At 40.9% G+C, this 12,309-nt stretch overlaps 2 protein-coding genes across 3 annotated transcripts in view; one reads left to right on the forward strand and one right to left on the reverse strand.

The window, feature by feature from the left end:
• LOC310799009 (cytochrome P450 3A30-like) overlaps window positions 1-2,624 on the forward strand; it is a 39,298-nt gene extending 36,674 nt beyond the window's left edge. For both annotated transcript variants that reach the window (XM_083661581.1, XM_083661580.1), the window contains 4 exons: window positions 83-243; window positions 1,514-1,740; window positions 2,132-2,294; window positions 2,431-2,624. In XM_083661581.1, the coding sequence (XP_083517707.1) occupies window positions 83-243; window positions 1,514-1,740; window positions 2,132-2,294; window positions 2,431-2,505 (626 nt within the window). In that variant the 3' untranslated portion in view covers window positions 2,506-2,624. The remainder of the gene's footprint in view (window positions 1-82; window positions 244-1,513; window positions 1,741-2,131; window positions 2,295-2,430) is intronic.
• Window positions 2,625-3,848: 1,224 nt separating this feature from the next.
• LOC310799040 (solute carrier family 22 member 7-like) lies at window positions 3,849-9,405 on the reverse strand (the record flags this gene model as incomplete). The annotated part of the gene is made up of 9 exons (XM_083661608.1): window positions 3,849-4,059; window positions 4,713-4,821; window positions 5,034-5,248; window positions 5,829-5,938; window positions 6,190-6,307; window positions 7,166-7,334; window positions 7,561-7,715; window positions 8,006-8,109; window positions 9,028-9,405. The coding sequence occupies 9 exons, from the start codon at window positions 9,403-9,405 to the stop codon at window positions 3,849-3,851; spliced, it is 1,569 nt and encodes a 522-aa protein (XP_083517734.1).
• Window positions 9,406-12,309: the final 2,904 nt, after the last annotated feature.

Genomic DNA, 12,309 nt, shown 5'->3' on the forward strand with positions numbered 1-12,309 from the left:
CATTTTTCCGCCATGTTGAATTTGGTCCAAAATGGGTTTTTTTTTTACCTTTGCTTTACTGACTGTTTTATTTGTGTTGCAGGTATGACTGATCATGAGATCCTTTCCCAGGCCTTTATGTTCATCTTCGGTGGCTATGAGACCACCAGTGTCACTCTGAGCTATATCCTTTATAATCTGGCAATCAACCCTGACGCATTGCAGACCTTGATGGAAGAAATAGATGCCAACCTACCAAGAGAAGTAATTCTGCATGTTATTTGCTGCTGTTTGTGTCATTGTGTTCCTGCTCTATCTATATGGGGCCACCTTCTATAGCTGAAGTTAATTCGGTTCTTTATAGTACTAGGCATCTCGCACGCTCGATTCCTAGGCTCGCCCGCTGCACGGCCTCGCCGATCCTGTCCTGCGGCTCGCTGAGCTGGCCCTGCAGCTCACGTTATCAAAGAGAAACCACGCACATCCAAAACCAGATTGGGCAGGTGCCGAGCTCCAAGGTGAACAAGTAGTACAAAATGAATAAAAAGCCCGCACACTGCATGGACTCCCGTTTCAGTGTTTTTTATTTTAACACCCAAAAAGTGACATTTCGAGCATCAAAGCTCTTCATCAGACTGGCAAAAGGACTGTGAGATGCCATCTTAAATACATACATTGAGGTCACATGATACAAATACAATGCAATCATGCAGGATGGGTTACAGCTGTGGTTACATGGTCAGAGGTCAGGTGAACTTCTTCAAAGTACTAATTGTAAACAATATACATGAACAATTAGACCATAAAGCATGATAAATATTAAAGTTGTTCTTCGAATAAATTAATTTTGGTAGCTCACATCCACAGCTTGGCTGCTGTGTGGCCTTGCCTGCCCTATTGGCATGTGCACAATGTCTCCCTCTCTCCCCCCCCTCAGTCTCTCCCCCTTCTCTCTCCCTCTCCTCTCTCTCTCCTCAGCCCCCCCCCCCCCTCTCTCTATATATATATATGCACGCACACACATACATTCATATTATGTGTGTGCATGTGGCGTTGTGAACGATGTAATGTCTAGGCAGTATAGTACCGCTAGAGGGCAAACTACACTCATGTAAGTGTGTGTCTCTGTCAATGAGAATTGTGCAGGCTCAAAATTATTTACTTAGTTGGAGGAATGCAAAGTACCGGTACTAATTACTGCAGCTTGCTAGCAGAATTACTCATATCTGAGTGTATATCTGGAGAATTTCTTCCTAAACCCCTTGTAGACAGTCCAAATGACTTGTGACAAATGTGTGTATTTTATACAGTTTACAATACATTATCAATAGTTCAGCTTGGTTGACAAATGTGTGTATTTTGTAGAGTTTACAATGCAATATCAATAGTTCAGCTTGGTCCCAGGTTCATCAAACAGCTTTTACAATTGAACGATATTATACATACAGTAGCACAGCAAGTATATTATTTGATAGGTTTTTATACTTATCTGCTTGGGTTTGTGTTTGATGCCTACTCTACCATTTGCCTCTAGGCTCCCGTTTCATACGAGGGTCTGATGGGCCTAGAGTACCTGGACACGGTGATATCTGAATCGATGCGTTTAACTCCCCTTTCACCTCGGCTCGAGAGGGTGTGCAAAAAAACGGTCCATATCAACGGCATCACCATCCCTGAAGGAACCCTGGTTGGAGTCCCTGTGTACCTGCTGCACAAAGACCCACACTACTGGAGTGAGCCTGAGGTCTTCCGGCCAGAGAGGTATCAATACAACATACTGCATTGTTTTTCCCACAACGCAGCTGAGGGCATCATGTAACGCTTAGTGAGATGGCCTCTAGAAGGCTCCTGCATTACATCCATGGCTTGTTGGGGGAAGCTAATACAGGGCTGACTCTGGTTAGTCCTTGGATGGGAGCCCATTTTCCTTTTTCACTTCCCACCCAATTCACCCATTTTGTGTGTACAAGGCAGGACGTAACACAGGTGCAAGCAAAACATGAATGAGGGTTTCCAACTTCCAATCCATTCAGGTGATCCAGTGCCGGGGCCCTCGTTAATGTCTTGCTTGCACCAGTGTTACTTCCACTTAAGAGTGTCTGTCTAATAGTGTGTTCATGTGGTCTGTGTCTGTGTCTGTCTGTCTGTGCAGGTTCTGTAAGGACAGTGGGGAGGAAGTGAACCCGTATGTGTACATGCCGTTTGGACTTGGTCCTCGTAACTGTGTTGGGATGCGCTTTGCTCTCATGGTCATGAAGATGGTTCTGGTCCATCTCCTGCAGCGTTACAATGTGGAAACCTGCAAAGAGACTGTGGTAAGCCTAACGGCACGCACGCACGCACGCACGCACGCACGCACGCGCACGCGCACACACACACACACACACACACACACACACACACACACACATTTTATCATTGTGACTTATTTTATATATCCCCCCCCCTTAGATTCCTTTGGAGTTGAATATGATGTTCCAGCCCAAACAGCCAATAAAGCTGAAGTTTGTTCCCAGAGAACAGTAGCCAAGGCGGAGCATCTCTAGATACATCTTGACAATGGAATCCTGTCCATTTCCAGTTTGCTGGCTTTAGAATGTATGGCATCTTATATGCATGGTGTCATTCCGTGTACCCAAGGAGAAAACTGCAGGATAGTAATGTTAAGCTTTATCAATATGCTGATGACATGGCTTTAGTCGCTCTATTCTATAAGGACGATTGATGACTTTGCCCAGGTTTCCAAGTTGGAACATAAAATAAATATGTAATAAGTAAATGCAGCTGCTTGCTAATCAATGTTGACAAAACTAAGCAGTCTGTGGACACACTTGGCTGTTTTAAGTATCTAGGAACATCAACAAATAGAGTTTTACAGACAATGTTGAGAGAGAGTTTTTAATGAGGAAACTGAAGAAGTGTTCTGGAAAGAGCCCGTCAGCCTCATAAGAGTCCTGCTACACATTTTCTCTGTATACTATTGACATTTAACACCAAGTAGAGAAAAGCTAGCCAGGAGAATGGCAGGAATACAGGCTGTCTGCTGTCGCTCTCTGGAGGATCATCACAATAAATGTGTAAAAAGCTCCAGCACTTTGCTCTCTGGTTCTTCCCCTCCGACTCTATCCAGAGCTTTGAATATGTTTTGCTATTACTATTTCTTTAGTTTCAGCATTTCTTTTTACATGTGAAAAATAAATAAATCAAATCAAATAAATGTTGTTGTTTTTTTTTGGGGGGGGGGTCCAATAGGGTTTCCTCCATGAGTAATCATCTCTCAATGCTAAATGCACAGAATGAGGTTGGCTGCCTACTCCACACTCTGCTCACATCATCTAGTATCTGTTGCTACCATGCACAAAGGCAAGCCATGGCACATCCATCAGCACAGAAACATCTCCTCACTGATGTATGGCTGTTGTGTGCTCTTCCAGCATAACATCTGTCTTCTCCATGGGCTGAGAAGAGATGTGATTTCTTCTGAAATTATGTAAAAGGACATGAATTTGGATCATTTTATTTGCCATACTATATCTGCATTCATTCTGTGTATTAGCTGGTCAATCAATCTAGTTACCGGGTAGTGGTTTATTTTTAATTTTTTGTCAAACGAGACACACACATTACATATATATGCGCGCAATACAAATATAACTTTTGCAACCTCAAAATGTTTAGCTTACATTTAAATCAAGCAATTAATGTTTTTCCTTTTCTTATCCAGCCCAATGTAAACAATGTCAACTGTGGGGTGACTGTTTCATTACAGCCAGCAGCATATTTTCATTACAGACAGGTTCTTTAAGCCAAGCTATTCAAACCAGTACTAACATGACCTAAAATAGCTTCAAATTCTTTAAATCAAATGTTCACCTTGGATGTTCAACGTCCTCAATGGTCTCTGGCAGCCTTTCATTGAGTGTTTCTGGAAGGAGCAGAGCCACTAGGCCTGATATAATGGCAAGAGAGCAGATGATGACCTCTGGAAGATGTTTCCACACATCATCCAACAGAAGAACGAGTGGTGCTATTGACACACCAAGACGACCCATGAAATTGGTGTAGCCCATCCCATTTTGCCTGGGAAAACAGTAAATCAGAGGAATTGCCATGATATACTTTAGGAAGAAGTGTTTTACTCTATCAGGAATCAATCACGTCATAGCTTAAAGGCAGTCCGTTTTTCTAACCAACGGTGTTCCATGTCAAACATACATGAGCGTTGCAAATATTACACACATCTATATATATATATATATATATATATATCTATATATATATAGATATATATATATACAGTACACACACACACACACACACCTATATATACACATCTATATATATATATATATATAATATCTGCATGATAGCCCTGCCTGTCTCACATTAAACTCCTATGGAATAATGCAGCAAATCTATTTCATTAGTCCCAGCATCATAAGACTGTGGACCAGATAGGACTTGGCACAACACACCTGTTGGAAGTGACATACTGTACACTACACTTTGAATTGCCTCGTTGCTGTAATGTAAACTTACTGTATACTTACTGTAAACTTACTGTATACTACTGGTATACTGTGTACCATACTGTATAAATAAACTTGCCTTTCCTTGAACCAGTTAGGCTACAATTTAACAGAGGATCCTTTGCCGAAAATTAAATACAAATCTAGATGGTGGATTTAGTGTATGTATGGTGCCAAATTAAATGAGTGACTTCAGTGACTGACCTTACAACTGTGGGGTAAAGTTCAGTTGTGTAGAGGAAGATAGTGGTGAAGGAAGCTTCTGATAGTCCTTTCCCAAGAATGGCCACAACAGAACGAACATGCCACAAACCTACAAGATAGTTACATATAGAAAGAAGATGTAAAGATTTGTTTAGACCATCAAAACATTACAATTAATTTTAAATGAAAATAATGAAGATAGATGTCGAAAATTACCACTTGTGTGTATGGCACAAAACAGCACATATTCACTGAAGGATTTCATAGTATTGATGGCAGATTTAATACACAATAGGCTTAATTTAAGACATGTAATATAACCTTCTGGAACAAAGATGTTTATAGCAATGCTGGTTCCTGCAAATAAAAGTGTGCCTGCTTGGCACTTTCTCCGTCCAATGATGTTGACAAGGAAATAGGTGATAATCTTGGCAGGCACTTCAATGGCAGAATAGATGAAGTGGGTGAGGTAGATGTCCAAGCTAAATCCAGTTATGTTCATGCTGATTCCATAGTATGTTGAGGTTACCCCATACCTGCAAAGTAAGACGGCTGTAAAAACCAGGACATCCACTATATCAGTGGTTATCAAAGTGGGGTCCGGGGACCCCCCCAAGCGTCCTTAACGGGGTTCCAGGGCAACAAAAGAAGTTCACAAAGCTAGCTAGTCAGCTAACAATCTTATAGTAGTATCTGTATCATCCCAGATATCTGTGCAAACTAACTGCCAGTAGATATACGTCCAGACCCATATGAATCGCTATGCAAATGAGATTAGTAGGGGCTGGACACCAGGCTATAGGTCTGTGGTAACTTGTGTCAGTTTAGGGGTCTTTGACATGAAAAGGTTTGGGAACCACTGCACTATGCACGTCATTGTCCTGTAGCCTGGCTGTACTCTTGATACTCGTGCAGTCAGTGCCTATTTAAAACCCTACAGTAGAGGTCAAATGAACACAAACCATATTGTTTTTCTAATTTATCAAGCAAATACCATGAACAATGAAGCTTAGGATATCCTTGAAGCCAGCAGAAGTGATTGATTGAGTGATAGTATTTGTATATTTTGTAATTGTATATTTATGCTTATAGGTGTTTTTAGAGGGGGGTACGCACCACACAATCCCAGTCAGCAGAGCTAATTTTCTCATCTTTGGGGTCTTGATCAGATCAAGGTAAGAGTAGTTTTTCTCCTGGTTTTCCAAGATCTCTATATTGGACAATGTCTGTGTTTTGGGAGAGAAATCAAGTTAGATATGTAGCCTACATCTCATTACAGTCAAAGTCACAGTACAGTCTGAATTGTATGTAAGTTACAATTAAGATTACTTCCCCATAGTACAAAATGACCATACGCATAAATGAGACCATAACCATTATGTGGCATTCTGCAGGCTTACCAAGCTAAGTAGCTAACCAACTTGATAGCATTGAAAATATTGCTTCAAATGAAGTAAATTCTCAGACTGTAACTTACCTCCAATTTAGGGGAAAATCTTTGTCTCTTGTTGAATCGAGCACATTTATCAAGGTAAAACTGTGCCCGTTCCACTTGATCATTGGCTAAAAGCCACCGGGCAGATTCTGGAATCCACCTACAATGAATCAATATAATGACACAGACAGACATTATTTATTTATTTATTTATTTATTTATTTATTTATTCATTTATTTATTTATTTATTTATTTATAGTCTGCCTGGGTTGAAGCGGGATAAGCTCTCCCATTGGTGCAGACGATTTCAGTCGGGCCGGATGGAAATCCCATTCCGCTCCCTGCAAGCTGTGCAATTGGCTCTGACTGCGGCTGCGACCATATTTGGATTTCCTTTCCACGCCCCCGTGTCGAATCTGTATGCCTCTGCTGCTGTACGTGTCGAGCTCAAATGCCTGCGATGCCGTCTTTGAAACAATAACAGCAGCAGTGCTATCCGCTAGCTCGTTGCTACACGCTGAAAACGATTGATGTGGATTATGCAATAAAGCCAGCATGCATGGTACGTTCGGTGGATGGCTGTAAACAGCCTTTTTCCCCTCTAGTCCACAGTGAAAGCGTTCCCAGCCAGACTCTCCCCGCCCCTTCACTGGGAGAGTCTTGCAAGCTAGACTAATTTATGTATTTTTTACTTTTTTTAGAAAATCCTACAAATGGAGTTTCATTTCAAATTGCTACATCCTGATTTTGGAAAAATTGTACACTACATTAAATGAATCTGTCAAAAAAGCAAACTATTTTTTCATCAGAGAGCTTAAGATGACATAACTTAGCAGTAAATCATGTGCTTTATCGTCATGCTTCTTCATTAGAAAAGACATTTAAAAAGTCCAATTGGGACAGAGCATTTTGAAAGGAAATGCTAAGGCCTAATATGCTCTAAAGGGCAAAATATGAATTGACATTGGTCAATCATCCTATAAGCTACACGGAGATTATGAAAGTTGCTTCTCTTACCACCAAGTCAAAACTGCAAAAACCAAGGGGGCGGTCACAGTCATGGTCAGCATCCGCCAGTCAGTCACCAGATAGGCAAAACCTGCCAGCAGCATGTTACCTATAGACCAGGCCAGGCCACCACCCACACCTATGAGTGACCGATGGGGAACGTCGACCCACTCGATGCCTTGATGGGGAGTAAGGGGGGGAAACGGTATCAAAAGATGTAGATTTTACTCGTGTCACGGTCACATCGCTCATTGGTAATGGTGGCCATCAATCAAATGTGGACGAAGCTTAGGTTCATTGACGGGACTACTTGAGTCCTTATGAGAACACAGTATAGCTCAGGACTCAGGAGGAGATGTAATTGTGGGGGAACATAATGTAGCTTGGCATGTGAAGCTACTTACTGAGCACGTATATGGTTAGGTTGAATCCTGAAATTCCAAAACCAGTGAGGAACCTCAACGCTGCAAACAGGGAGTAGGAGTTTGCGAACGCGCTGGAGAAGGCAAACACAAGTGTCATCATGTAAGAGGCCAAGAGAGCTCTTCTCCTGCCAAACCTGGAAGAGAGTAATGGTCAATAAATCAACAGGAAGATGGAGATTTGTGAGTGACATATCTATGCAATAGACCCTTTTCACAGGGGCCATTTTGTGTCGAAAAGGCAGGGTAAACACAGGTGCAAGCAAAAAAGTAATGAGGGTTTCCAACTTCCATGATTGGAAGTTGGAACCCTCATTAGTATTGAATTTAAAAAAACATAAAAAAATATCAGAACACACACACACATATATACGCACATATATATATATATAAGTGATGTTACAGTTTGTAAGAGACTCGCACATACTTATCACTGATGGCTCCAAAAGCTATTGCACCAAACATCACTCCAATAAAGAAGATTGTGCCTGTGGCTTTATTCATGCTTTTTCTATCACAGACAAGATCCCACTAGGAAAGAAGAGCAGCACAGAAGAAAAATTAACTTACGGGCTGCATTTTTCATGTAATATGAAACAAAACAAAAACTACAGTCTCTTAAGTGTATAGGACATCTCACCTCAGGAATAGTACTTATCCTGAGGCTCAGGCTGTTCGACCCTTGGACTCTGACGCACTTTTGACATGCACTTTGACTTTGAATGTAGACGGCAGCAGCACAAAGCAACATGCTCCTCAAACAAATGTCGTAGCAGAATGCACTTTAGAGCGGTTCGAACGATATTATGTATGAATGTATAAATGGGATAACTGTTTTTGCTGTCCTTATTTCTTTGTTATGTCTGTTTTTAAGAGCTGCACTGAGGCAAATTCCTATCAACTCTGTTGACATGGCAATGAAGTATTGAATCTTGTTAATGCTATTCTTTTAGCTTGTCATGCAAATATTTGTTCCAAAACAGGTAGTGCATAAATAAACCAAATACATATCTTATTTGTTGTTGTAATATTGGTCGCTATTTGGTCCAGAAACCTGACAGACATTTAAAGCAAGTTGTCTTAAATTTCCTTCCTTGAAAAATAAATGTTATCTGTGATGGGATTACTTTTGATTCAGATTAGTTGGGTTTCTTTTTTTTAGCCTTTTTTGGTTACTTTCATATGCTGATCTATAAAAAGCTCATCCATGACTTTTCAATCATTTGTTAGACTATATCATTTGAGTTTGTTAACACATCAAAAGAAAATGTCATATATCTGCAGCCAGTAAAACAAAATCTTTTGTTGCGAGTCAAGATTAATTATCATTCCAATTTTATCCTCACTATGATTTTATTAGTTACTAATTAAGCTAACATTTGTAGATTTGACTACTACTTGCACAAAAAATTTACCACTTAATACAATATCTCAGTCATTTCACTGTACCTCTGTTGCCAAGGTAGACCTGAAGGTGGAGTTAGCATAAACCCATCCGCTCTGGGCTGGCACTGAACTGTAGGCTTCATTGGAAACATTGGATAGGAGCTGGAACTGCGGCTCTGCAAACATCTCACAGGACTTTGGACTCCCATCTTTTTGTAGCGGAAGGCTGACGGCCAGCTTCTCCTCCCAAGTTAAATTTCTGAAAAGTTCCCCAGTGTCCAGTTTGCTGATGTCACAGCGGTGAGGAGGCACAGCACCGATAAAGTTATTCAGCAGGAAGTGACCCGGCAGAACTATTTTAGGGACGCAGAGTATTATGACGATGACTATTTGAAAAGGCCCAAAACCACCAACTTCCTCCAGAATATTCTCAAACTTCATCCTCAAGAATTCTGCAAAACAGAATAATACTTGCTTCATACAACAAACCCTGCAATAAGTGTGGCTGACCTAAGAGGCATAAGGGAATAATCTGAAATGACTCACCTGTCCACCAATCAATTAATCAATCAAAATTGATTGTGGGTCTTATTCAAACAGGGTGAATAAGAAATCCTAAAATGCTTCAGTGTTGCACAAGGTTGTCTCTTGAAAAGCCTGCATCTATAGGCATCCTATCGACCCGACTGCAGGAGGTTAGTCTTGTTTATTTTGCTTTGCCTTTGGCTAACAGGGTTAATCATACCCTATAAAAGGTACACAGGTGAATAGATTACACATTAGACAAATACTGCAATAGTCAAATTGGCAATTGAGTAAAAAAGGTGATAGGAACCCTCAAGCTACAGAGGGTCTCCCATGGTACTAGAACTAGCCTACGCCTTGGGGCCTACTGACTGCCTATTGTTCAAACATGCATGCATGAGTGTTGAACAGCAGCAGGCATCTTAACGAAGCCACAGGTGAGTGTAATCATCCTCAATGTTTGTGTGTGAGTGTGTGTGTGTGTGTGTGTGAGAGAGAGAGAGAGAGAGAGAGAGAGGATACAATATATAGAGTCAATGACATGGGGTCAATATTGGGTCAGTTCATTTTCCTCTCATTACCCTGTATTAACAAAATGTATTATAGGCATAATTTAAAAACTAAACAAGAAGACATTTGATATTTTGTATACACTACCAGGTTATATAGGCTACATCTTATCGCATATTATCCCATATTAGCTGTGTTCAGAATGGTTCACTCATATTAGTGAATCAAATTAAGAGTTGAGGATTCGGACACTAGTAACAATTGTATTTATTTCATCTGTTTATTTAACCAGATAAAAAGCAATTGAGATATAAATCTCTTTCACAATGCTGACTTGGCCAAGAAGGCAGCAAAAATCACACATCAGGGCGTGATAAAGACAATACATACAACATGGAAAACAATTAAAACGGGGGGGAAATACAAAGACAAAAGCACATTACAGAAGATATAACGTTCTAAATTACACATTTCGACAGGAGCAGCTAATGGGAGAGGACCTCAGTGATCTTTTGTTTGTTCAAACTGAGCAATTCAAGTGTTTCTTCTGAAGAACTTCACTGTTTCTCTGTGAGTCTAAACCTGACTGAGGTTCACTAGTTTCCATCCATTCTTCATCACGGTCTTCAGTCTCAGGTTCAGAAGAGTCTGAATTATTGTCATCACTAGCTGCTGGTTGTAAACTACTAGCTGGATCTAAGTTCTTGGCTGGTTCTGATACTCCAGTCTTCTCCACCAGCTTCTGTTTTCATCTGTTCAGTTGAGCTGCTGGCTAGAGGCTCTGCCTCAGCTGTTGGATCTCCGGAGACAAGCCTTCTCTGTGCAGCTTCTGGACATTTTCATTTTCACACAGTGACACGAACGTTTCCTCCTGAACTATTTACTGACAAACGTTATATCCTTTATATAAAAGGGAGTTAAGTGGGTTCTGCGATTTTGGTCACGTTTTTGGTTACACTCGAGCAATTGTGATGTCACTGACGATGTCACAAAGTCTATGACATCATCTGCTTCCAAACAATAAATTGCCTTCAAATTTACATCATAGAGTATCTTGATGTTTACCTACCACACCAACACATATCAACGTTTTTGACCCTGATTTACAATAGGCTTTCAAAAGAAATCATGTTTCAATGCTACATGCATTTACAGAATGAGGTTGGCTACTCCACACTCTGCTCACAACATCTAGTATGTTGCTACCATGAACAAAGGCAAGCCAAGAGGTACATCCATCAGCACAAAAACATCTATAATAATAATAATAATAATTTATTTTACAGAGTTAAAATCAGATGCAAAACAACAGATAAAAGCAAAACAGTATAAAATAAAAGAAGAGTGCAAGAGAAACAAGATAAAAACTAAACAGTAAACAAAGAAAACACCATTGTAATGACAGGGAGTATGCAATCTTGAAGAGGTGAGTTTTGAGGCTGGATTTGAACAGAGGGGAGGGAGTCAATATTGCGGATGTCAGGTGGGAGTGAGTTCCAGAGTTTGGGAGCAGAGCGTCTGAAAGCTCTGCTCCCCATGCTGGTGAGCCGGGCAGAAGGGACAGTGAGGTGGATGGAGGAGGAGGATCTCAGGGGAGCAGGTAGAGGTGGCAGTGTGGAGGAGGTCAGACAGATAAGGAGGGGCGAGGTTGTGGATGGCCTTGAATACATGCAGGAGGATTTTGAAATCTATGCGGAATTTAACCGGGAGCCAGTGGAGTTGCTGTAGGACAGGGCTAATGTGATGGAAAGAGGGGGTTTTGGAGATGATGCGGGCGGCTGAGTTCTGGACCAGTTGGAGTTATGGAGGGATTTCTGAGGGAGACCAAAGATGTATCACCGATGTATGGCTGTTGCGTTCTCTGATCCCAGCATAACATCTGCCTTCTCCGTGGGGTGAGAAGAGATGTGATTTCTTCTGAAATTATGTAAAAGGACATGAATTTGGATAATTTATTTGCCATACTATATCTGCATTAATTATGTGTATTGGCTGCTCAATCTTTCAATTTAATAAAGTGCCAAATACAGTTGGCCCCAGACTATATATAAAAAATATATATATATAGAGAGAGAGAGAGAGAGAGAGAGAGAGAGAGAGAGAGAGAGAGAGAATAGAAGAAGAAAATAGCTTGCTGAGTCTTCCCATTCCTTCAAATTCTTTAAATTAAATGTTCACCTTGGATGTTCAACGTCCCCAATGGTCTCTGGCAGCCTTTCATTGAGTGTTTCTGGAAGGAGCAGAGCCACTAGGCCCATGGCCGTAGCTAGCTATGAGGACGGGGAGGTCCGGACCTCCCCTAATATTTCA

The sequence above is a fragment of the Poromitra crassiceps genome (genome assembly GCF_964638095.1).
Source record: "Poromitra crassiceps genome assembly, chromosome: 27".
NCBI classification, from domain to species: Eukaryota; Metazoa; Chordata; class Actinopteri; order Beryciformes; family Melamphaidae; genus Poromitra; species Poromitra crassiceps.